Consider the following 23,359-nt stretch of genomic DNA (forward strand, 5'->3'; position numbering starts at 1 on the left):
CAAAAATATATTAAAAGGTGGGATTAAATAATAATCCCAAAACATTTGGATCACCACTTGAACACCATTGGTATGGACAAAATCACTTATCAGTCAATTGCAAATGGCAGCTTTACTTGGAACAGCTTGCATCCTGTGACAATACCTTTAACACCATCAAACAACATCTGCCTATCCCAGGTCCTTGGGAGATAATTGATGGGTGTATAAAAATGCCAAATCCAATCTACTGTAAACATCTGGTTGATTATGTGACTATAATTATTATTAGCATTTATATTAAAGGATCAACTGTGGGTTCAATGCACACTTGAATCCATTCATGAATCAGTAAGTTCTGATATCTTTCAACAGGTCATTATGCTTTTAGCCTACTTTTGGAGATTCTTTTTTTGTTGGATTCTTGCTATTAGGGCAGAAACAGAGCCTCTCCTTTTATAGAACAGTATTCCCTGCTGGCAGCCAAGGTATGTTGAAACAAATAAAAACCACAAAAAAGCAATAAACACAGCTCAGTTTTCCTCCATGTAATTCCTCCCAGATGTGTCAAACTGTTAATTCTCATTATTTCCCACCAGCAGAGCCCATGGATGACGATAACTGGATTAGGGAAGAGCCAAGCCCAGTGAGAGAACAGATGCTTATGATTTAAATAATTTCCTAATGCTACAACATATTTCACTTAAGATCATTTTTAAAAAAAGCAAAAAGCAGGCCAACACCCTTTAAGACTTGCCAGGTTTATTAAGAAGACATCGCAGTTCATACTCCACATCAGCTTGGCGCTGCTCCAAGTTCTGCTGCTTAAAACTCAAAGAAGAAACAGAGCGCGTATTATTGCCTTAATTATTGTAAAAACTGATATACCAACTTTCAGGACCAACATAGCTCTCTCAAATCGGCAGTAAAAGAAAATAAGCTTTACTCTCGTGCCTTTTTGTACAGTTTCTGCTATGTAAGAAAGAAACTGCTTATGGCTGCCCCCATATTTGCATTTCTGTTGTCATTACTGAATTTGTCGCTATTGAATATTAATGAAATCCAGGTAAATCACTTTTTCCAAAGGTCAAAAGAGCTACTTTGAATGTTTTATACTCTTTTCTCTGCCCTTCCTACACATAATTAGCTGTTTTGAAACAATATTGAATTAAATAGGTAAGCATTCACTTTTATGGAATATCCTTTAGGGTTGTCTGTAGGAGGGAAAGCCAGTTCAATGTCTGATGCCACGAGTTTGGCAGGAAAGTTGCTTAACAATAAAAAAGTGCTTCAACCACGGACTCAGAAAGCATCAGACATTGGTAGGTACCAGGTGTGATGGGCTAAGTAGCATTAAATTGTTCAGTTCTACCATTTTAGCTTGGAAGATCTTGACAAGAAATGGTTCCTGAATCATCTAGATTCTGCTATGTTACTTCTATTTCTGTAGTATATTTGAGGGTGACTTTATTTCTGATTATATTGCTTCAAGATTCTTCCATAATTTTCCAGGGATATCAGTGGCATATAAGTAAATGAAAAAAAAACAACACTAGCCCATTTTGCTTCCATTCTGTGCTCCATATGCAGGAAACTGCCCAGCTAATAAACTGTAGACATTTTAGAAGGAGAGCCATATTAATTTATAGTGGCGAAAAATCTGAAGTCTAATAGCATTGTTTCTGACTAATAAATTTTATTAATTCATAAACTTTCATGAGCTGCAGCTCACATAACCAAAAGCATAAATGAGGCGAACTGCGGCTTATGGACATTTAATGACATTTAATAAAATTTATTAAAAATCATTAAGTTTCAGGAAAAGTGCTATCAGATTATTTTGAATTTTTTTTGCCAGCCAACAAATATAATTCATAGCATATTTATTCGAAAGTAAGTCTCGCTGGACTCCATACATTATTAAGCATGTTTGAGATTGCAGCTTAAGTCAATTATTTGTACTCACATATAGATAAGTTCAGACTCCCGACGCACTAGCATATGTTTCTCATGAATCAGCTTAAACCAATCCACCAGCAAACCATCTTCAGGGACATCTGCCAATTAGAGACAGGGACAGAGTGAGCTCAGAAAAACACATTTCCTTTCCTTTGTCCAGCGTTACAAGTAGTTATTAGCTATCCTACCATTCTCTATACTACGGAGTTTTCTTTCCAGCTCAACTCCTCTGTGTTCTAACTCATCCAGCTGTTGCTCAATGCTGTCCATCTCACCATAAATATTCTCCACTGGGACATACTGATCTGACTGAACCTATAAAAAAGAAAAAAAAAGGAATCGTATGTTTTATTCCAAACAAAAAAGCATCAGCTATTTCCAGAGTAGGCAGAGAGGAATAGTTACTGATAATGAGCCGAAAGCAGGACAGAATTTGGGAGAAAATACAACATGCCAAATTCCTTCTGACTTCTTGCCTAAAACAGGCATTGACGGCCTAGTTCCTTTGCAACCATGAAAGGCGGGCAGGGAGGGGTTTATTTTATTTAACTAAACATTCATGCCTAAGGGAGCAAATTCACGGTTATCAAGAATCAGCCTTTCCCCCCCCCCATTCCATTGTGTCCGATTCTCAGAGATTGCCTGGACAAGTCCCTGAAGTTTTCTTGACCAAGTTTTTTCATAAGTGGTTTGCCATTGCCTCCTTCCTACGGCTGATACAAAGTGACTTGCCCAAGGTCACCCAGCTGCCTTTATGCCTAAGGGGGAATTAGAATTCACGGTTTCCCAGTTTCTAGCCTGATGCCTTAACCACTACACCAATTCACTCTCCATTTATGTCATTCTTTATGCTGTTTTATATAAAAGCTTAGGCAACTCTAGTCAAATTGTACATTTCAATAAGAAGTTGGCATAGTCCGTACATGGTACAAAGCTAAACTACATATTTCTACAAATCTGAATACATGCTTATTATCTATGTATATCTATTTATAGATTTAAGGTAAGGAAAAAATGAATATTGCATGCACAAGAGTTTGGGAGTACCCTTTTAGTCACCACTAGTAACACAGCCTTGAAAGAATGGAAAACTTCCAAGAGTTTCCTGTAGTCAGATAAGTATCTTTCTATCTTCGTTGTGGGAATTTTTTTTCCATCTTCTTGCTGGAACTCTTCTAGGTTAAAAATTCTTTTAGGAAGTTTGAGATCTCCACACAGAATCTCAATAATATTCCAGTCTGGGGACCGTGAAGGCACTGAAATATACTATCTGACCAAGTTTGCCTAAATTTATGCATGCAGCTGTAATTTTGACTATGGCAATAACAATATATGGAAATCATTATAAAAAGAGAATTGGAGGTTGGAATGTTCGAGCCAAGTTCTAAGGCTACAATTTTAGAACCTGAAACAGTGACTTTTACTTTAGTGCAGTCTTCAGAAGAAGCCACTATACCATTACATAGTAACACACTTCCTTATAGCATCTCTTGGCAGCTTTCTTATGCTGGGCCCCTTTCAGATATGTGAAGTTCAACTCCCAAAATTTGCCACCCACAATCGGCATTGATGAAAACTCTGGAAAATGAAGATTATCTGGAAGATGTCCAGGATGGGAAAAGCTATCTTAGTACTCAATCCCTCTCTTAGAGGTTAGTAACCCTCTTCCAACATCTGGGGGGAGAAAAAGGAAGTTGAGGAAGCACCATGCAAAAATACTTCCCCATTTTCCCCCAATCCTAATTACCTTCCGTTTGATTAGTGGGAAACCATGTCCAGGAGCAGGAGGCCTTGCTGGTTTGGGTCCCTTTGAAGCTTTCTTAATAGAGGGGGAAGCAGAAGGTGATGGCTTCCGGTTGAAAGGATTCTCCTTACAGGATGACTAGGTACAAACACATAAAACAGATAAAAACACATGTGGTGATTTTGGGTTGCATCCTCATTCTTTAACGGAAATGCTCCACATGCATGGCTAAAAAAGAGTGCATCTCCTTTAAAAAATGAGGAATTTTCTCCTCCAGATCAAATAAGTAGGAACAAATGAGTGTATTGTCCAGGTCATTTTACATCAAGATGAATATGAAATTTCTGAGAAAGGAAAATTAGGCACTATAAGAAGTCACAAGTACTGTGGGCACGCTGAAGGATTAGACAGAATTTTCTGTCAACATTAAAACCAAGAAGCTAAATTGCACTTAAGCTGTTAATCCATCTTTGAGAATCTAACTGGCAACTTCTCATCACAATTTAAGACAAAAGTCCTTCCAGCCCTAATGTTTAATTGACAGCTTGAATTTGTACAGCAGGATTTAGTTCAGAAACTGAATGTTGAGCAATGTATTTTGTTTGTTCGTTCATATTAGGTAAGAGATACAGACTCTTTAGGCGGTATGGAATCACTGCATAAAGATCTAAAAGTACCATTAGGTAACTATCTTATAACATGGGTAATCTAGTTCAGTTTTATTATTACTGACTATTTTTCCCAGATTTCACGATGAAGTCCTCCCAGCCCTACCTGAAAATACAATCCTTAGTATGTGCTCCACTATTGAGCTATGGTCCTTCCCTGTAAGGCAGTTCTTGTCTTCTCTAGTTTACATAATTTTTCCCATAATCATTTCTGATGAAGGCAACATCTAGAACAGGGGTAGGCAACCTTGGCTCTTTTATGACTTGTGGATTTCAACGCCCAGAATTCCTGAGTCAGCATGGCTGGTTCAGGAATTCTGGGTATTGAAGTCCACAAGTCATAAAAGAGCCAAGGTTGCCTACCCCTGCTCTAGAGTATCCTCATTAATCAAAGTGAGATAGATTTTTAGTCTCCAAATGAGCCTAGTTCTTTAACCCTCTGCGGAACCCTCTGCTCAAAAGCGAACAGAATAATAAGTTTAAAAATGGCCAGTTCTAAACAGAACTTCCAAACCAAATACCATTGGCCGTAATTCTAAGTGATCCCAAGAGACCAAAGAAGCATTTCATGGACAAAGATGGAATTGTCTGAAATACTTTATAGCGAACCAATCCCATATGTTTCCTAGAAAGATATGTACAGTAGTGGCCCAAATTGTGGAAACCTTTTGGGAAAGGTTTGAGGTTTTTGAGGTTTGATGGCTAATAACACCACTTTTTTTTTTGAGTAGTACCATAAAATTATATATCAATGGAAAGATAATTTAATCAAGAATGTAATGCAACAAAGTTTGTTCAATTATCTGTACTGTAGTCTATGAAAAGTTATAGCCAAATAACCAGAAAAAGGAAGCACAACTTGCTTAGGTTGATATCAGCTAGCTTTCCTTCATCTGATTGTAGCCAATGAGCATGAGTGTTTAGAGAGCCAATCAGCTGGGAGGACATTTGTCAATGGGTTATGTGATAGCTATCAAGTTGGTTGGGGTTTTTCTGTATTCTTTCACTTAGTGAGCTTGTAAAACATAATAAAATTAAAGTAATGGTGCAAAAGGTTGACTGGTTGCCCAGAAAGCGATGTAAAATAGTATTATTAAGTGAACAAGTTTACAGTTATAAAGAAACAATAAGAAGATAAAATGGTGGAAACTTAACCAAAGGTGGCATTTCTACTGCACACTTTTCCCAAAAGGTTTCCACAATTTTGGCCACTACTGTATATCAATGAATAGCTTTGGTAGGGGGAGACAGGGGAGAGAAAGGGAAGGAAAGAAAAAGACAGAGAGCTTCTAACTATGCTTGCAACCTACCTTTGGCTGTGCTTTGGGTGAAGGAGAGTTACTTGCAGACCCACTGTTCAACTCTGATGCCAAGAGAATGGGTGTGGGAGATGCTCCAGCAGGAGGCTTAGGAAAGGGATCCCCAGGGCTGGTTTTCAAGTCCCCAGACGAACAAGTTCTGGCAGTCTGTAAATGTCCACCTTGTGCCTCATCACCGTAGCCAGTCAAATCACTGGATGATGATAAGGAGGAATCGGCAGAACAGCCAGGCAGAACTGCAGGGCCCTCACCAGAAGGGACGCTGATAAGTGGGGAGTCCGAGTGGGAAAGGATGGAAGCAGCTGGAGCGTGGACTGTAGGCTCAGAGGAGCTCTTCAGCACAGAGGCATCATTTAGGTTATCAGCAGCCTTGGCCAAACACTCAGATGTGATACTCTCCAAGCTGGGGGCTGGAGATGGCGTGGAAGAAGATGGTTCTGAGTGGGAAAGCCTGGACATGGGATGGTGAACTGCAATAGGAAAGACACAGTTTGGAGGTAGCGTGAAGAATCTTTTGGCTAGTCAGGCCCATCGATGGAAGTCCTGCAGCATAAGCCCTAGTGGCAGAAGAGCACCATACCTCAAGCCCCCACCCTTTTGTCGCTTAAGGATGTGCAACCTTCTCCAAAATAAGGGCTACTCTCCGGAAAGGCTATTCCAAAAGTAGACGGGGCCTGAACGAAATAGCACTTGGAAAGAAAACAATTTCTAATTTAAATGTAATTATGTTGCTTTTATTATTAAGATATTTAGTAATTTCTCTCTCCTATTACACAACCTTACATTTCAGCAGCAGTGTTGTGAGGGCTCCCCTCAGGTTTTTGAAGACCACACAGGACCATGAAATTCAGGTCATGCACCACTGCTCTGTGCCCTCCAAACTATAGCGGGTAAAAACAGAGGGAAAAGGGAAGAAAGGAAAATACCTAAAGAAAAAAAATCTAGGCAAGTAATAACACGCCTTTTAAAAAAAATAGGAGGAAAGAAGAGACTATACAGCATCTTGTCTTTAGATGAAGAATGAAAACTTATTTTCAAGACTGAATGGGGGAGGGGAAGTTTTCACCTCAAAGGTCCTTCACTAAGGATCCGAAGAGAAATGGAGGAGAGGGGAGAAAATATTCAACAATAGCTCTCTGCCATTTCCTTAGTCCTTCACGAGTAACCAGAGAAGGACTAAGTAAATGCATTTGTTTTGGAAGCAACTGAAAGATCAAATCACCTGTGATCTATACTGTAAAAAAGAAGAAGGTATTCACATGCTGGATAAGTCAGGATATGCATCTCGAGGGATTATTTTTTTTCCCCCCATTTTAAAACACGTTGAAGAAACTCACCAAGCGGGGAGGCACTGGGTGCCCTTGGAGCTGGTCGCTTCTTTGTCTTGGGGCTGCTTGTAGGAGTAATGCCGTACCAGGGATGAGCAGGCTTCAGACCGCCCTCCCCCTCCCTTTGATCTTGCTTTTGCGTGCTCTGCGGTATGACAACTTCCTTCTCATCCTCTTCCTCTTCCTCATCTTCAAAGGGGTTATAAGGCTTTGGCTCCTCCAGAACAGGCCTCTCTTCTCTGATTGGTGCCTTTCCTCCTTCTGCTCTATCTTCATTCTCTTCAAAGGCCACTGGTGAGCTTTCCTTGCTATTGCCTGGCGGTAGAGGAGCCAGCTTCTTCCTGGGTTCTGCCTGAACCAGTGCAATCCACGGAGGGTCTCGAGGCCTTAACAATTCACCAGCGCTGGTCGGAGGGCAAAAAAAGGGTAGAACATTAAGGAAGGAGGAAAGGGAAAACGGGAATCCCAGCATCTAGAAAGTTCTGCCTGAGTAGAGGCAGATGAGTTCCTGTGTATCCTTGCGAGAAAAACAAGATGCACTTTCCGATATGTATAAATCTAAACATTCTGCAAGTGTGCTACACAACACAAAGAAAAGCTACAGAGGAATAGCTAAACACAAAATAATTATTCCTGCAATTTCATTTTATCTTTCATTTTTATTTTGTAAGTTTATGTCCTTCAGGCTTGCAAGTACAAATTTAAAAATGAATGATAACAAGAACAGAAATTGTTTCAGAGGAACAAAATGGATTTCTTCTCCATGCGCACATTCATTCAGCTCTCCTTCAGAGATAAAAGAAGCAAAACGAATTTAAATGTTAGGGTTAGTTCCCACATTGATAAAGATTCAGTAGATAGTTATGTAAATGGCCAGCTGAAAGTTTTCCTCTGATAAGTGGGAAAAAAAACAGCTCCCACAGAATAATGGAAAGGCTGCTAGAAAGAAACTAAAAAAAGCATTAATCCTAATGTATTTTTGGACAAACTGTTTCTCAATGGGAAATAGTTCTGTTGCTGAAATCTTGTAACCCTATCCCTTTCATCTCAATAAATCCTGCTAAAGAAGGTGGGAAGCTTGCTTGGAAAGATTTACTTGGGTTTCAGGCAAATGCCAAAGAGCCCGACAGTAAAGTAACTCAGACTAAAAGCCTGCAGTGAAATAACTGTTTAATTCAAATGTGTATATCAGGGGTCTTCAAACTTGGCCCTTTTATGACTTGTGGACTTCAACTCCCAGAATTCCTCAGCCAGCAAAGCTGGCTGAGGAATTCTGGGAGTTGAAGTCCACAAGTCATAAAAGGGCCAAGTTTGAAGACCCCTGGTGTATATAAAGCTCAATAACTCACATATCCCTGCAGATTTTAGCCTTCAACCATTCTACAATGTGGGTATAAGTAACAAGATCTCTTAAAATGATGTAGGTAAGCCTTTTATAACTCTGGAACTCCAGAAGTTTAAAACTACAGTACTTACCATCCCTGACCAGTGGAGGAGCTGACTAAAGGTAGTGAATGTTTTAAGAGTTCAACAACATATGCAGATCCAAAGTTAGGATAGATTTGAGAAAGCAAACCTCTTGCCACTTTGTCTCCTGCCAATAATTTAGAACTCTGCTTTCTCAGTCTCCCTCAGACCTACATTTCTTCATTTCTCAGAACTCAATTCTTGAATACTTCCTTCAGATACTCTCGACACTGTCTTGAATCTCAAGGAGCCTTTCCTTTCTTTCCCTCTGGTCTATGACCTTTTCTTAAACTACAAAACTTCTAACGTGATGTTTTGAAGCCCAACGCTAAATAATTTTCCTTCCCTGAACTGAAAATTGTTTAGTTCAATGAGCAAGTTAAGTTTAGGGGCATATTCCAGCACAATTTGTTCTGATCCAAAGATTGCTGCTCTGAGTGTTCTGAGCCTGGAAAAGAACACAACGTTTTGTTTCAAGTATGGATTAAATGTGCTGGTTTTCCCTCAATAAAACAACAACAACAACAAAATGCCTCTTTTCGAACAACACTTTTTCCAAGTACTGCATGATATTCTAGGCAATATGAATGGAATGATGCTTCACAACTGAGTTCTTACCTTTTAAATTTTTCTGCCTGGGCAAATATAACATTATATATCTATTGTTATTGATTCAAGATAGATGATGAAATCTGATGGATGGAAAACTGCAAGCATTTAAGGGGCACTAAAGGAATCATTCTGGAACTATTACTGGCAAGAGACTAAAGAGAAAAAAAACAGGGATTGCTGCAAGGCACCTATAGTTGGATTGCTCTCATGAGAGCATATCTGTGACCTGCCCATATTCTCCATTCCTTCCATCCCATTTTAACTTAAGTATGCATATTTTTTAGTTTTAGAGTAGTGCAGGGAGAAATATTAAAGGGAAGGAGAAAGACACAAGTATTTCTTTGCCTCATTTCTCCTTGCTTTTCAATTTAGCCCTTTTTTAAAAAAATTTCAATGTTTTCCATATTTTCCAACCTCTTCCTTCTTCCCACTCCAAATAAAGCTGGCTTGTTTACTTGGGAGAATGTAATTCTTCTAATTAGCTGTTGCATGTACACTACTAATGATAGTGCACTGAGATTTGTAATCCAAATACACTCCTTTACTTAGACTGTAAACAACATTTTGCCTTTCAATAAGCCCACTTCCTTGTTATCTACTGCTTAGCTAACAATGAGGCTCAAGAGAAGCATCACCTTCTCTCTCTTGAATCCAATTCATAGCATTTCGAGGCATGGATTACAAAGTGAAGTCTTCTAAACATCTTTTGACCTCAGGGACGATCAAATATCTATTTAGGCTTCATCCATTCTTCCTTATCTCTGGTAGCAGTAGGAAACATATGATGTTCCAGCATCTTTTCTAAGCAGAGCCAGGTAATTTCATAATGACTGAGGTAGGCATTAGGTGCATGTAACAGGATGGTTGCACTAATAATTACACTAATTACACTACCTGCCCATAATTCATTCACTACTTCAGTGGGCAGGTGGTACTCCCTGCATCAGTGTTGCAATGAGGGAGTGATGAGAATCATGTGGAATATATACGGTATGTGTCTTACGATTCCTATAGAATGCATTAACAGTGGAATAAGACTGAGGCATCATTTGCCAATCTAAACTTCAGCAGATATCCTTATCCAGATGCAGACATATTTACAGGACTGCTTTATACTGAGCTGCTGGATGTAGCTCAAAGGTGAATGCAGCCATGAACACCATAAGGCGCAGGGGTCTCTAAACCATGGCCTTATGATCAGCAGCAGTAAGTCAACACATGACGGCCAATCTGTCAGACACTATCAGATTTAGCTGTGTTGGTTGCTGGGTATGTACAATATATACTGTACTGTTCATGTTCTGGGAGAGAGGGAGGGAGGGAGGGAGGAAAATTGGTAACAGTTTTCCCTCCCCCTCAATATGATTTGCAAGAAAAGAACATACCGGTCTGAGGAAGTAGGTCTGCCCCTGGGCTTTGGAACTGGAGGGCTGAGCTCAGGAAGTCTACCTGTTCCAGAAATAAAGAAGACATAATTATGTGTTACACCAGACATGTCAAATACAAGGCCCGGGGGCCGGATCCGGCCCGCGAAGTGGTTTCATGTGGCCCGCAAAGCCATCCTGGAAACAGTGAGGGAATGGCCCCCACTGCCTTGGCCCTGGCCCAGAGACCCTCCTTCTGCCAGAGACCCTCAGATCTGTCCCACTCCAGCCCAGGCCCCCATAGGAACCCTTGATGCGAACGATGTAGAGCTGGCCATGCCCACCCAGTAGGCCATACGCACTCTAGCCACGCCCACCCAGTAGGCCACACCCACCCTGGCCATACCCACCTGGCCCCCTGAGGGCAACCGCAATGCTGATGCGGCCCTCAATGAAATTGAGTTTGACACCCCTGTGTTACACTCTAAAACCACTTGCACATTACTGTGATTATTTTTTTTAAAAAAAAATCTACTCTTTGCCTTTATGTCTAGGAATGAAAGCTTGGCTATGCATCTATTCAGTATCTTACATTAAAGGGATGCACTTTCTCTTATTTCTGGACTTGGCCATAATTCTTCTGCACATGCTTAAAAGCCAAAGACCCTTTGAAGGTATAGTACTACAATGCACATCATCCCAACTAGGATGGCCACTGCCAGTAGGGAATGATGGATATTCTGGCCCAATTGATGGGAAGGCACCAAATTAGGGATACCCAAGGAATAGCCATTTGTCATTTTCCACAATCTTTCTATGTATTTCTATGTATTTCTATGTATTTCTATGTATTTCTATTTTCTATGTATTTCATATATCAAGCTTTCCTAGTCATCACTAGCTCAAGACGATCTCAAGACGTTTCTGTTTGTTCAAGCCGGCCTAGCCTGATGGGGATTGGTGGGGTTTTTTATTTTTGGTGTCTTAATTTTAACTTGGTGTTTTAGAATTTTATTCTAATTGTTTTAATTTGGGCAATCATTTAATCTCTTTTTAATGTTTGTATTTAGTATTTTATTCTGCCCTGTGAACCGCCCTGAGTCCTCAGGGAGAAGGGCGGTATACAAATATTATTAAATTAAATTAAATTAAATCATCGGGTTTTCCATCAGGACTTCAGACTACAAAGAAGTATTAAAGTAAAATATTATTAAACTATGGATATTAAAGTAGGCCAGGTTTTCCTAACCTGTCTCTTCCAAATGTGTTGAATTACAATTCCTATAATCCCAAATCAGAATGACCATACTGAGATTTGTTACTTAAAACATGTGGAAGGCACCAGACTTTGCTGGAGCAAGCAATATAAAATTGAACGAACGCTTATCTGCTCTAAGCATGTTTTAGAAAAATAAGTAGTAAGATTCCTTTGAGGGGGAAAAATCCAATATAAATACATGTCAGTATTCCTTGTTTCTATGAAAGACACACATTTTTCTTACTTTGACATGGCCTCAACATACAGGATTACAAGGAGTCCACTTAGAACAGGGGTCTTCAAACTTGGCCCTTTTATGACTTGTGGACTTCAACTCCCAGAATTCCTCAGCCAGCCATGCTGGCTGAGGAATTCTGGGAGTTGAAGTCCACAAGTCATAAAAGGGCCAAGTTTGAAGACCCCTGAGTTAGAAGGTTTAAATTTACTTCAGGTGTCCGTATTTCCTTACCATTGACCAAACCAGATGGTGGCTCACTGGAGCTCTCATTTTGCATATTGGCTCTGGGCCTTGGGACAGGATGCAAGCTCAGTGGCGACAGACTGGCTGGATCTGTGCTCCTCCGCGGGGCAGGGGTGGGTCGAGGTTCTTTGAGCTGCCCATGTTGCAGGCTAACCTTTTCTTGGATAAGCGTTGGTGGCTTGGTTGGTACAGGAGGCTTGGGAGGTATCTTTAAGCAAAACCCAGAATTGGAAGTGGAAGTGGGCACTTCATTCTTTGGCTGGGGATGAGGTATCTCAAGCTCTGCGCTCACTTCATTAACAGTTCTTTCCCCCATTTTGCCCATCTCTTCCATGGATGATGAGTGACTTTCTGATAAGCCATTCTTTTCTTCCATCTCATTACTCATTGTCCCAGCTTCTGTACTTTCCTTTCCAAGTAGAGGTTCTGGAGTTAGCTGGTGCTCGGTCATCCCACTCAGTCTGCTCAGCTTACCACGATGGTGGGTACACACAAATGTGCCCAATTCAGGTCCAGCTTTGTAAGATCCAGGAATGAGCGTGCTGGAGCATTCCTTGCATCTGCCAGAGAGGTGAATCCATGATCAGAAAGAGAAGACAAAGAGGAAAACTCTCAGGTTCTTGCTTGACTTTTGATAATAGCAGCACCCAAAGAAAATAAAATTCAATCTGTGATTTTGCTACAGATACACTCAAGAGACTGGGAAAAATCACTTATCATTTTTATCAGTTCCCATCATCCCCACTTTTAAGTGACAAGAGCAGGTGGGTGGCAAACGTTCTGCTGCACACACCAATACAAGTAGCACAGGCAGTTTACTGTTTCCCTCTCCCATAGTAGTTTCATTTTTTTTCCTATTGCTTCACCACATTGAAACCTGTTAAAAGAAAGAAAAAACTATGCCAACTCCTAGGGCTATTGTAAATTCAGGTCCCATATCCTGGAGGTCTATAAAATTTTGAATATAGCAGATCCAAAACTGCCACCACCAACAATGCCCACATAAAGACCAAACAACAGGAGTGACAATGTTTGTGTTATTAAGCCTGTAATATTTTGTGTGGTTATATTGTAAGGCTCCATCTCACCTTCCCTTGGAGAGCTTCTCTTTATTGAACTAGCATATCCCACCCTAAATTCCTGTATCTGACCTCACTGCTTGTAGAAATTAAAATCCACAATTATTCTCCAACGTGAATAACATGGAAAACTGGTTTTTAAAATTGTAATTATAGTACTGCATTCATGTTTTGCCTTTTCTCTGACAGCTCAAGATTGTGTTAAGAGTGGGATGTCTCCCCTAATTTTATCCCCACAACAATATGTGATGTGAACCTGTGACCGCTCCACAGTAAAACAGGCTTAAAACAGGTCAGACCTGAGGGTTTTAGGGTTTGCTACTCAACAAGACAGTCTCATGGAGCTGAAAATAACACTACTGAATTTCACAGTACTGTACTTTATATTCCTGTATTAGACAGTCCAGAAAAACCAAAATAGGGTTTCTCTTTATTTCTTTCAAAGATATAAATTATTTTTTATTTTATTTTATTTTAATTCCATTTATATCCTGTCCTTCTCCAAAGACTCAGGGCGGCTTACAAGCTTAGCAATAGCCTTCATTCTATGTATATGCCTGCTTATTAGGGCTTTCACACACACCCCAAGCGGCATTATTACAAAGTCAGCTTAATTGCCCCCAACAATCTGGGTCCTCATTTTACCTACCTCGGAAGGATGGAAGGCTGAGTCAACCTTGAGCCTGGTGGGACGCGAACCTGCACTAAATGCAGGCAGCTGGTGTTACTTAAGGAGGCATTAGCCCACTGCTCCACCAAGGCTCAGTAAATTATGGGATCCACATGAGCCTAGAAAACTGGAGATGATCTTATTTATTTTTTTCTTTTTTAAAAAACAAGTAACATGGTAACATAGTAAACTATAAAGACATCACGGGCTCAGGATTGAAAAAGTAAGAGGTGTTCTAAGTTACCCTGGCACAACTACATTTTCTACTGGGCTACAGATGAGAGACCCGTTTTCCGGGGGCTTTGATAGGAAGAGCTCACCTGAAACACTGACGGTGGTAAAGTTTGCCCTCAGCCAAATAGCGCTGAACCAGGTGAACGTGTTCTTGGCAAGCTGCACAAGTGCTGCTAAGGGAAGTGTGCGAGGATTCCTCTGCCAGGTTTTCAGTAACACTGTCCTGAGACAAGAATTGAGATGAGAATGTCTCCATAAACTGGTGATTTATGCAGACTCGAGACCAAGAGCTGGCCTTTCCGTTAAGGATATGAAAGACACAAAAAACATAATCTTTTTTTTAACCTTCTGTCAAAGTTGCTAGGTTGATGAAGGCATGGGAGGAGTTTTTACAGTGCCTTAAAGTGACACTTATAAAATGCCGCCCAGAGTTGTTTTCATATGAGATGGGCAGCAAATAAATGTAAAAAATAAAAACATATACAGTAAAATACTTCTAAAATGACTTGATGCCATCTAACAACCATGACACCTTTAAGAAAACTCTCAAAACTTATTTATTGATCCAAAAGTGACTATTTTGTTCAGGGGTACAATCGTAGCTGGGCTTTTAACATTTTGGAATGGATGTTTTACTTTTTGTCATTTTAACCCTGAGAGCTGATGAATATTAATATTGGTCTAATTTATGCTTTGTTTCTTTGTGTGTGTATCAGTCACCCCGGGACAAGTTTCATCCTAAAAAGATTTTACATTTTTAAAAGAAAGCAATATAATGAGGGATATCCTTCCCCCCCCCTCCATCCAATCATATCCAATTTTCAGAGAAGTCCCTATGGTTTTCTTGCAGAACTAGTTTGCCATTGCCTCCTTCCTAGGGATGAGAGAATGTGACTGGCACAAGATGACCCAGGTGGCTTTGATCTAAGGGAGGGGATTAGAAGTTACAGTTTCCCAGTTTCTAGACTGATGCCTTAACCACTATACCAAACTGGCTTTATATATAAACATTATATCCCAGTTTTGGATTCTGTGTGCAAACATAGTATCTGCTTCTTCACATATAACTTTCTTCAGAACCATAAAGCCCTATTTCTAATTCACAGGTGTCATTATCTTTCACTCAGTGTACATTTCTTTAATAAAACCACATGCTTCTCTGGGCAGCAAACTATGGAGACGAAGCAATCAAACTAATAATGTAAACAATTAAAAGGGCTTATTCTTTACAGACATTCAAGACATGTTTTTCTTTGGCTTAGTCCTATGAAACTGTTAATACTGAAAGTTTCAGAGTAGGATTTATTGAAGGAAACAAAAGCATTAGCTTTGGTAGCCACCGCTTCCTGGAGATAGCCAAATCAATGAAGAGTCTTACTATTCTGCAACTCTGAGGCAATCTTGGATGCAGCTTTTCCTCATGTAACTGATGTGTGGTTTGAGATGTATAAAACATACGAGTTCAACACCACTATTATTTCTCTCTAGCAATCATTTTTACCCCAGTCCCTGGGACCCACCCCCCAAAAAATAATATTTATCCATGTTTAATTGTTATTTTAATGTAAAATAAATTAAATGGGATTACTGATTTTGCAAATGCGTGAATAACTGAGGCGTGCTAAATGGCAATTATTGTAACTCAAGCATTGTGGGACCCTTGACAACCTGTATTTGTATAATCCGAGACAGACAACATAAGCATTTATCAAGTTTGTATTGGTGTATCATACATGGCGTGATGAAGGAGGAATTTAAGTATGATCATAAAACCCACAAAAAGATGTTAAGTGATCAACAAAACCCAGAACTGTAAAGAAGACAGAAGAAGATGAGTTGTTAAATCAGGCACTTCAAATTGCTTTTTCTTAAGAACACTGATTCAGAAGCAAGTGCCTAAAATAGATTGGAGAGATCAAAGAGACTTTCCAGTTTGATCAAACTGAATACCTGGGATGTAGATGTATTTTCAAGTTCAGCCAAAGGTTTGTGAGCTGGCAGAGTCATTGAGGAAGCAACAGCTGGGTGTTTCATAGGCATGGAGACTCTGGCTGCAAAAATGAGAGAAAAGGGGAAATATTTTGTGAGGCAATAGATAAGTAAAAAAAACAAGGTATGGAGCAACTTTTCTTTAGTCAGTTAGGCTAATTCCTGGTACCTTTACATAAGATTGGGAATGCTGCCTTAAACATCCTCCAGTAAATGTGGTATAGTTACAAATTATTTTGCCAGAGGCAAGCATCCCATGTCTTTTAAGGATCCAGAAGTACACATCCTTTTAAAAAAATTGTTACTTGCACTTAGTTCTCTCCTACAATACTTTACTTTTCCTGTGCAATGAGAAAAATGAAGAAAATTCTGCCTCTCTTGTAAAAGATCTTAGGTAAAGGAGAGAGCCAGGGTGAAATATGAAAACAGTCAAAGCACCCCTGAGTTGCATTACAGGTTCAAGCCAATATCCCACCCACAACCTTAGGATTAAAGTCCAAAGGAAAGGGTGGCAGAGACTTTTTATATTCCGTTATTATTTCAGACATATTTGGAAGGAAGACCACAACCAGCTCTAACATTAAGCAAGGTCATAAAGGGATAGCTAAGCTTTTTGAACATATTACTTATCCTAGTAAGAAGTATCACTAATGGGACTTTGGGAAGCTCAGTTGGTTATGGTCTTAGTACCTACACTCCACACAAACACCAAGCTCAGAGCTTTTTAAAATTTCATCCTGCTTACTAAGAGATGTTTACCATTGGCAAATAACATTATGGATTCCTGGAGAGTCCACAGCTTCTAGCAAGGGTTAGGAAACTAATTTGCCACATCAAATGAAATGAAGGAACTCTTCCTCTTCAACAGATAATTATCTCTGGTATAAATAACCTGTTGAAGCTCTCACCTTGGGTGGGGTTGTTAAAATGGTTGTAATACTGGGACACATATGTCATGATGCTGAGGCAGTCAGGAACTCTCATGGAGACCATATCATTGGGATCCAGCAAGGCAGGGATCCCCAGTTCTTGTTCAGCCACTTCAAATGCCTGTCAAAGCAACCAGGAGAGAACAGTTAGTTGATGGAAGCTGAGACAGAGGCAGATGCACTCTAGTGCAGGGAACTCCAAACTCAGCAACTTTAGGACTTGTGGACTTTAACTCCCAGAATTCCTCAGCCAGTTGTTCCCTGCTCTAGTGGATCAACATGATCAACAAAGAAAGAGAAAAAATGTCATGACAGACATTTGACAGAAAAAATACTGTCAAGAATAATTAAGAATACTGATCATATATAATCAATTGAATTAATTTGAATTAATTTTCACTACACTTAAATTAAATCAAACTTAATTATGTCCATCACATTAGGGACACTATTCATAAGTAAAATAAGACTCACAAGGCTGTAAATCATCACTGATTTATAAACACTTCAGTACAAGAGAGGAGTTTCCACTTTGCCCATTAGTAAGCAAGGAGCAGGCCATGCTATTCCAGAATACTCAGAATGGCCTGTTATGAAGTCAAACCTTCCATGTTAGGATCACAACTTTCTGCAATATTGAGAATGGTCTATGTTTGAGAGAGGAATGGTCTGCATAATCCTAGTTATACCATCCTTTTAGTCCCTTTATATCAGAGAATTGCACATGTATAGTATTTCTGTTTCCACATATGTTTGGCTGTAGTCGGAGTGAAACAAACTGACCCATAATTAAAAAGACAATAATGATGTAATAGTTAGTGTATCAGGCTATGATTAAGACAACTCAGCTTCAAATTCCTATTTACGTACAAAGCTAATCACATGCCCTGGGGCAAATCATCAGCTTTCAGCCTGACTTATTTTGGCATGAATAAAATGTAGACAGAAAATTACAAGCATTGCCTTGATGGAACACAAAAGCAATAAAAGAATGAATGAAAAGGTAATAAACATAAAACAAACAAACATAAAAAGTGATGGAAAACAATACGTTCTGTTTTTCCCATGTATATCTTGTGGCAAACCGTCTTGCCTCCTTTGAGTTGTTATATACATCACAATATCCCTTTCCTTTCCAATACTAAAATTCCTGCTCAATCCCCCTCCAAATGTTGACCGCACAAAAATTGCTTTTAGAAAATATTATACAACTAAATATGCTTTAATTAAAAAGAAGTTATGGTGATACACTCCTAATGGACAAATGAAATTACCAAGGCAAAGTATTTCCAGTCATAAGCAATTACTAGGGACAATGAGTGAAACAGAAATAAAAGAGATTAATGAAGATGCAGATTTGCTTCTTATATAATCCATTACAATAAATGGAATGTTAGACTGTTGACCAATTCTCAGCTGAACCAAAGTCTAACTGGATAAATCAATCAGTGCTCCTTAATCTAAGAATACCAAAGCTTAACTGCTTTTACACAAAAATCATAGTGGAAGTATTTGTAATTTATAGTTACATTATAATTACAAATATTTTAACCTTCCTTTTCTAAAGCAAAACATACCATATATTAAAAATAACAGCACTAAACTGTAAATAAACTAGCAAGAAGTGCATTATTTTTAAAAGAATCTAAAATCAGATGCATATAATCCATCTATGAAAATGCCCATCATAAAAGAATATGTTTTCATCAACAGCCCATAAATGGACCACTCACGCAAAATGTTAAGACATAAAAACGTGATACCATAAAGTTGGTAATGAGCAAAACCAAACAGTATCTTAACTGATACTGTTAAAAAGATTGCATCAATATCTATACCTTAAAAAAGTGCTAATATTGTGTCCTTGCTCATTTTCCCTCAGATTAAAACCAGCAAGGATTACATCTCAACTAGTCTATTGCTAATCAGAATTTTACAATTACATCAGTACTGTTTTCCTAGTGTAGATTATTATTTACAGTCATTGGATAATTTACACTAGCCACACAGGTAAAATCTAAGCACATTCTTTCATTGGCACGACAAGCCCATGATACTGGATTGCACCTTTGCATCTGCCAAATTTGCTGTACAAATATGAAATCTATTACAGCAATACTGTACATAAGATTAAACACCTTTAGAATGCAGATATGTTTCTTTTCAAGGGAAAAAAATTCTAACTATTGAAGAACCTTGCTAGCAGAACAATTGGATTATAATGTGATGAGACTTACTTCGACCTATGTACTAATGGCCTCCTGGAAAATTATTTGCATCCTAATCCCTCTTCCCTGATACCAACTTTTAGAAAGGTTGTGGTGGTGAAAATTAGAAATAAGCTTGCATAAGAAATTAAAGAAATTAAAATCAACAAGAATAAGCCAATTTAAGTATTGGTTTGAAACTTCCACCAAGCACAGCCAGTTAAGGGCACCAGATTGGGAAAAATATAAAAACTTAAGTTGAGCTCAGCTTCGGGTGAACTTCATACACCTATCCACGTAGTTCTCTTGGCAGCAAGATGGCACATGGTTTTTTCCTCAAGAGTTTCTTCAACTTCCCAGTCAAGCCCATAGCTCTGGTATTCCCAAGAAAATTCCCAATCAGGACTAACCAGCCAGCTTCTGACCCTGCATAGTCAATCAATTGCTGTCACTGCCAGAGATACTATATTGGAAAAGGCTGCACTTAATGAATATTGATAAAAATGTGGAAATACGTAACACTGAAAACAGGACACATAGAAATTTCTCCTCCCCTCTTTACAGAACTGATGCTTTATTCTATTTCTCTTGTCTCCATATCTTCAACAAATGTCTTTGCTGCAGTTTTCCCAAACCTGATGATTTCTAGATGCTTTGGAATTTACAACTTTAGAACTGGTTAATAGCCATGCTATCCAGAAATATGGAGTGTTATAAGTCAACTCATCTGGATAACGGCCTGTCAAAGAAGGATGAATTCATTCTAACAAAAATTAGCTTTTTTCACCAGCAGATTTCTAGTTATCCATACATAGCATGCATGACACCCATTTAATGTAACCAGCATATGCATTTCAAGTTGAGCTATGTCTGCTGATTTTCATAGCAGGCATATCGACTAGAGTTAGAAAAAGGGACTAAAAAACAAGTATGATGAAGTAAGATTGCAATGAAGCCAGCGGCCAGAACTTACCAAACGATTGTTCTCATATACATTTTCTTTGGAGAGGGAAGTAAAGTCCCTGAAAATTGAAAAGAAAAGAGTTGTCATAAAATAAGTGCATTAGATTATACAGCTCAATGTTGCAGTATTTCTCAGTAAACAGTAAAATTTTCAGAGAACAGGACCTTTATAGTTCATTCTTTGACATTACAGTTGAATAAGAAAGCTTTAAATTTTGGACTTTTCAAGAATACAGAAGGAAGGAAACTCTAACTTTAAACAATCACAATAAAAGTGCCTTTAAAAAAAGAGATCTAGCATAAAAAGCATTCCGATTAGCAAAGGAACAGCTTTACAGCTCTTTCTTTGCAACTTGCTAAAATTATGTCCCAATGGGTTCACCTGAAATCTAGGTTCAAAACAATTTTTCTTTGATGCATTCCATTTTCTCAATTCCTTTAGTTTCCTTGCACATATTTCCACTATGTGAGAAAAATCACTGAAAGTGTGAATTCACACAATTGTACTGACAATGAAGCTAAAGTCAAGAAAAAAGAGAAATCAAGGCCGAGACCAGATAGGAGATACATTTTTACAATACCCAGGGAATATACCAACATGTCTACAGTTCTAAGGTGGTTTTTTTTTTAATAATTCCTAAATTTCCATGCGATTATGTTTCTAGAAAGCAGAGTTTCAAGCATGCTTTCCATGCTGTCAAGAGGAAATAATTCTTAATTCAACACTTATTTAATACCCTCTTCATGATTCGTAGTGTTTTGCTGGCTGCAAAACTTCCAGCCTAGATTTTGCTCTCCATTCAACAATTAGAAAAATAAAGGGAGGAGGGGGACAAAAGCAGATTATTGGTACATGATGTCAATATCTATTCATGTGACACTTACATTTGAAATGCACATGCATATGTTTCAATGCAAAACTTCAATCTTCAATTTCGTCAATTTCTATCTTATAAACATGTTTTCTAGTCTTGTATGTCTGCTTTGGAATATGCTATGACTGAATTATGTGATTTTTCCTCAGCCCTGCCACTAAAAGATACTTCTCTTAAGCTTAGCCATCTTTTCTATGAACTTACTAATAGGTTCAGAAATAGTCAGTTGTTCTAATCAACAGAAGAAAATAAACAAGTTAGGACAGGTCTACAAATAGCTAAGTTGCTATGAGTAAACCTCATTGGTTATAATAGCATTATCTGTTCTGTGATCACAGAGGGGTTTTTTACATTATACTGAGCACCTGTGCACATTTGAAGCCAAGGTAAAGTTGAAAACCACAGTAAGTTGCTTTTTCTTGTACTGTATGGATGAACATGTGAATTCAGGCAAAATTTATTTAATTGATGGGTACATTTTTAAACTTTGTTAAACTTGATTTTGTTCCTTGGCTACCATGATATTTGTCTGCAAAAGTCTCCTTCACCAAATATTCTTCAGGAACATTCTAATTTTCCTTCAAGTGAGGGTTTATGAGTGCTCTAATACAATAAATACTGTAGTCACTTTAGCCAGGAATGACAATACCCCAACATATTTGGAGAGGGGGAAGTTGATTAAATCCTATTTTGCTAAGATGTACAAAAGGAAGGCAGGAGGACTATATGTCAATATAATCAAATAATTGCATATATAGTTGGAAGTGAGTTTTATGATTATTTATCACTCATATATTTGCAGGATCAGCCTTTATCTTTTTATTTATCATGTTTACTTATTATGGAAACTTAGTAAGAGTAATTTAATTGGAGGCTGTATGTACTAATAGTGAACACACACAACACTGCAGCAACTGTACTGTTATATAGCAGAACTTAATAACTCTGGGAGTAAAAATATACATCTCCTTAAGCTTTATTTATGATCCCAGAAATTAGCCTCAGTATTGGACTTTAGTATGATTTGATACGATTTTGCATTTTCAGTCAGCGGTACTTGCTGATGGATTTTAATATGTATTTTCAAGTCTGTGTTTTAACTCTTAATAATCAGATACTGTAGATGAGACATGTCAAACACAAGGCCCGGGGGCCAGATCCGGCCCGTGAAGTGGTTTCATGTGGCCCGCGAAGCCATCCTGGAAACAGTGAGGGAATGGCCCCCACTGCCTTGGCCCTGGCCCAGAGACCCTCCTCCTGCCAGAGACCCTCAGATCTGTCCCACTCCTGCCCAGGCCCCCATAGGCACCCTTGATGCGAACGATGTAGAGCTGGACATGCCCACCCAGTAGGCCATACGCACTCCAGCCACGCCCACCCAGTAGGCCACGCCCACCCAGACCATACCCACCCGGCCCCCTGAGGGCAACCGCAATGCTGATGCGACCCTCAATGAAATTGAGTTTGACACCCCTGCTGTAGATATACTTTCTCCAAGATGAACCAGGCCTTTCAGGGCTTCTGACAAGGATCTTTCGCCGCTGTAATCAAGTCCATCACCTTCTATTAGTTGTCCCATTTTCTCCTTTCTCATTACCCAGCATTATGGACTTTTACAAAGAGCTAGATCCACAATGTGTCCAAAGTATGATAATTTTAGCAGTCAATCATATGTCAACTAAGAGCTCTAGGTTGGATCTTTCACTTCACCCCAAATCATCTTTGAATTCTTTTACAGATTCTGAGCTTCTAAATCAGGGAACTGCAGCCCACTACTAGGCCATGGCCTATTCAAAACCGGGCTGTCTGAGAGGTGGGCCGGTGGCCATGTGCATGCGCAGTTCCACTCACACAAGCGGTGCTCCAAAGGCTTCTTTTCTCTCGTGTGAGTGAAGCTGTTTGCGCTTGCTCAGGCCCACCACTCAAGTAGCCCAGTTCCCCTCTCCCCCCACCGCCCAGCCAGGCCACCAAGCCGCAAAGGTTGGTGATTGTTGTTCTAGATACAGATTGTCAAGGCATGTGTATATCCAAGGCCTTCGCTACTACTCTAACAAGTACTAGAGGCTAGCCTATAGAATATTTTTTGACTGCTATTTCCTTTACTGTTGATATTAGTCAAGCCCAAAAGGCAAAAACTGTCTACCACTTCAATATGTTCATTTCAATCCTACAGCTCGTTATTGTATTTGTTGTCATTGTTGTGACTTTTTTATATTTAATCTTACTCCTTTTTT

The 23,359-nt window shown here is 39.1% G+C and overlaps 1 protein-coding gene across 2 annotated transcripts in view; it reads right to left on the reverse strand.

Moving 5' to 3' along the window:
* MICALL1 (MICAL like 1) overlaps nt 1-23,359 on the reverse strand; it is a 35,825-nt gene that overhangs the window by 3,429 nt on the left and 9,037 nt on the right. Inside the window, exons 2-13 of one of the 2 annotated variants that reach the window (XM_083365455.1) lie at nt 20,261-20,309; nt 17,060-17,201; nt 16,113-16,213; nt 14,249-14,385; nt 12,168-12,739; nt 10,462-10,525; nt 7,007-7,383; nt 5,661-6,139; nt 3,686-3,820; nt 2,127-2,253; nt 1,946-2,036; nt 737-810 (exon numbers count right to left, since the gene is read on the reverse strand). In XM_083365455.1, the coding sequence (XP_083221581.1) occupies nt 737-810; nt 1,946-2,036; nt 2,127-2,253; nt 3,686-3,820; nt 5,661-6,139; nt 7,007-7,383; nt 10,462-10,525; nt 12,168-12,739; nt 14,249-14,385; nt 16,113-16,213; nt 17,060-17,201; nt 20,261-20,309 (2,348 nt within the window). Of the gene's footprint in view, nt 1-736; nt 811-1,945; nt 2,037-2,126; nt 2,254-3,685; nt 3,821-5,660; nt 6,140-7,006; nt 7,402-10,461; nt 10,526-12,167; nt 12,740-14,248; nt 14,386-16,112; nt 16,214-17,059; nt 17,202-20,260; nt 20,310-23,359 lie in introns of both variants that reach the window. The other variant, XM_083365454.1, reaches the window with a different exon arrangement.

The sequence above is a fragment of the Vipera ursinii genome, assembly GCF_947247035.1.
Source record: "Vipera ursinii genome assembly, chromosome: 6".
Lineage (NCBI taxonomy): Eukaryota > Metazoa > Chordata > Lepidosauria > Squamata > Viperidae > Vipera > Vipera ursinii.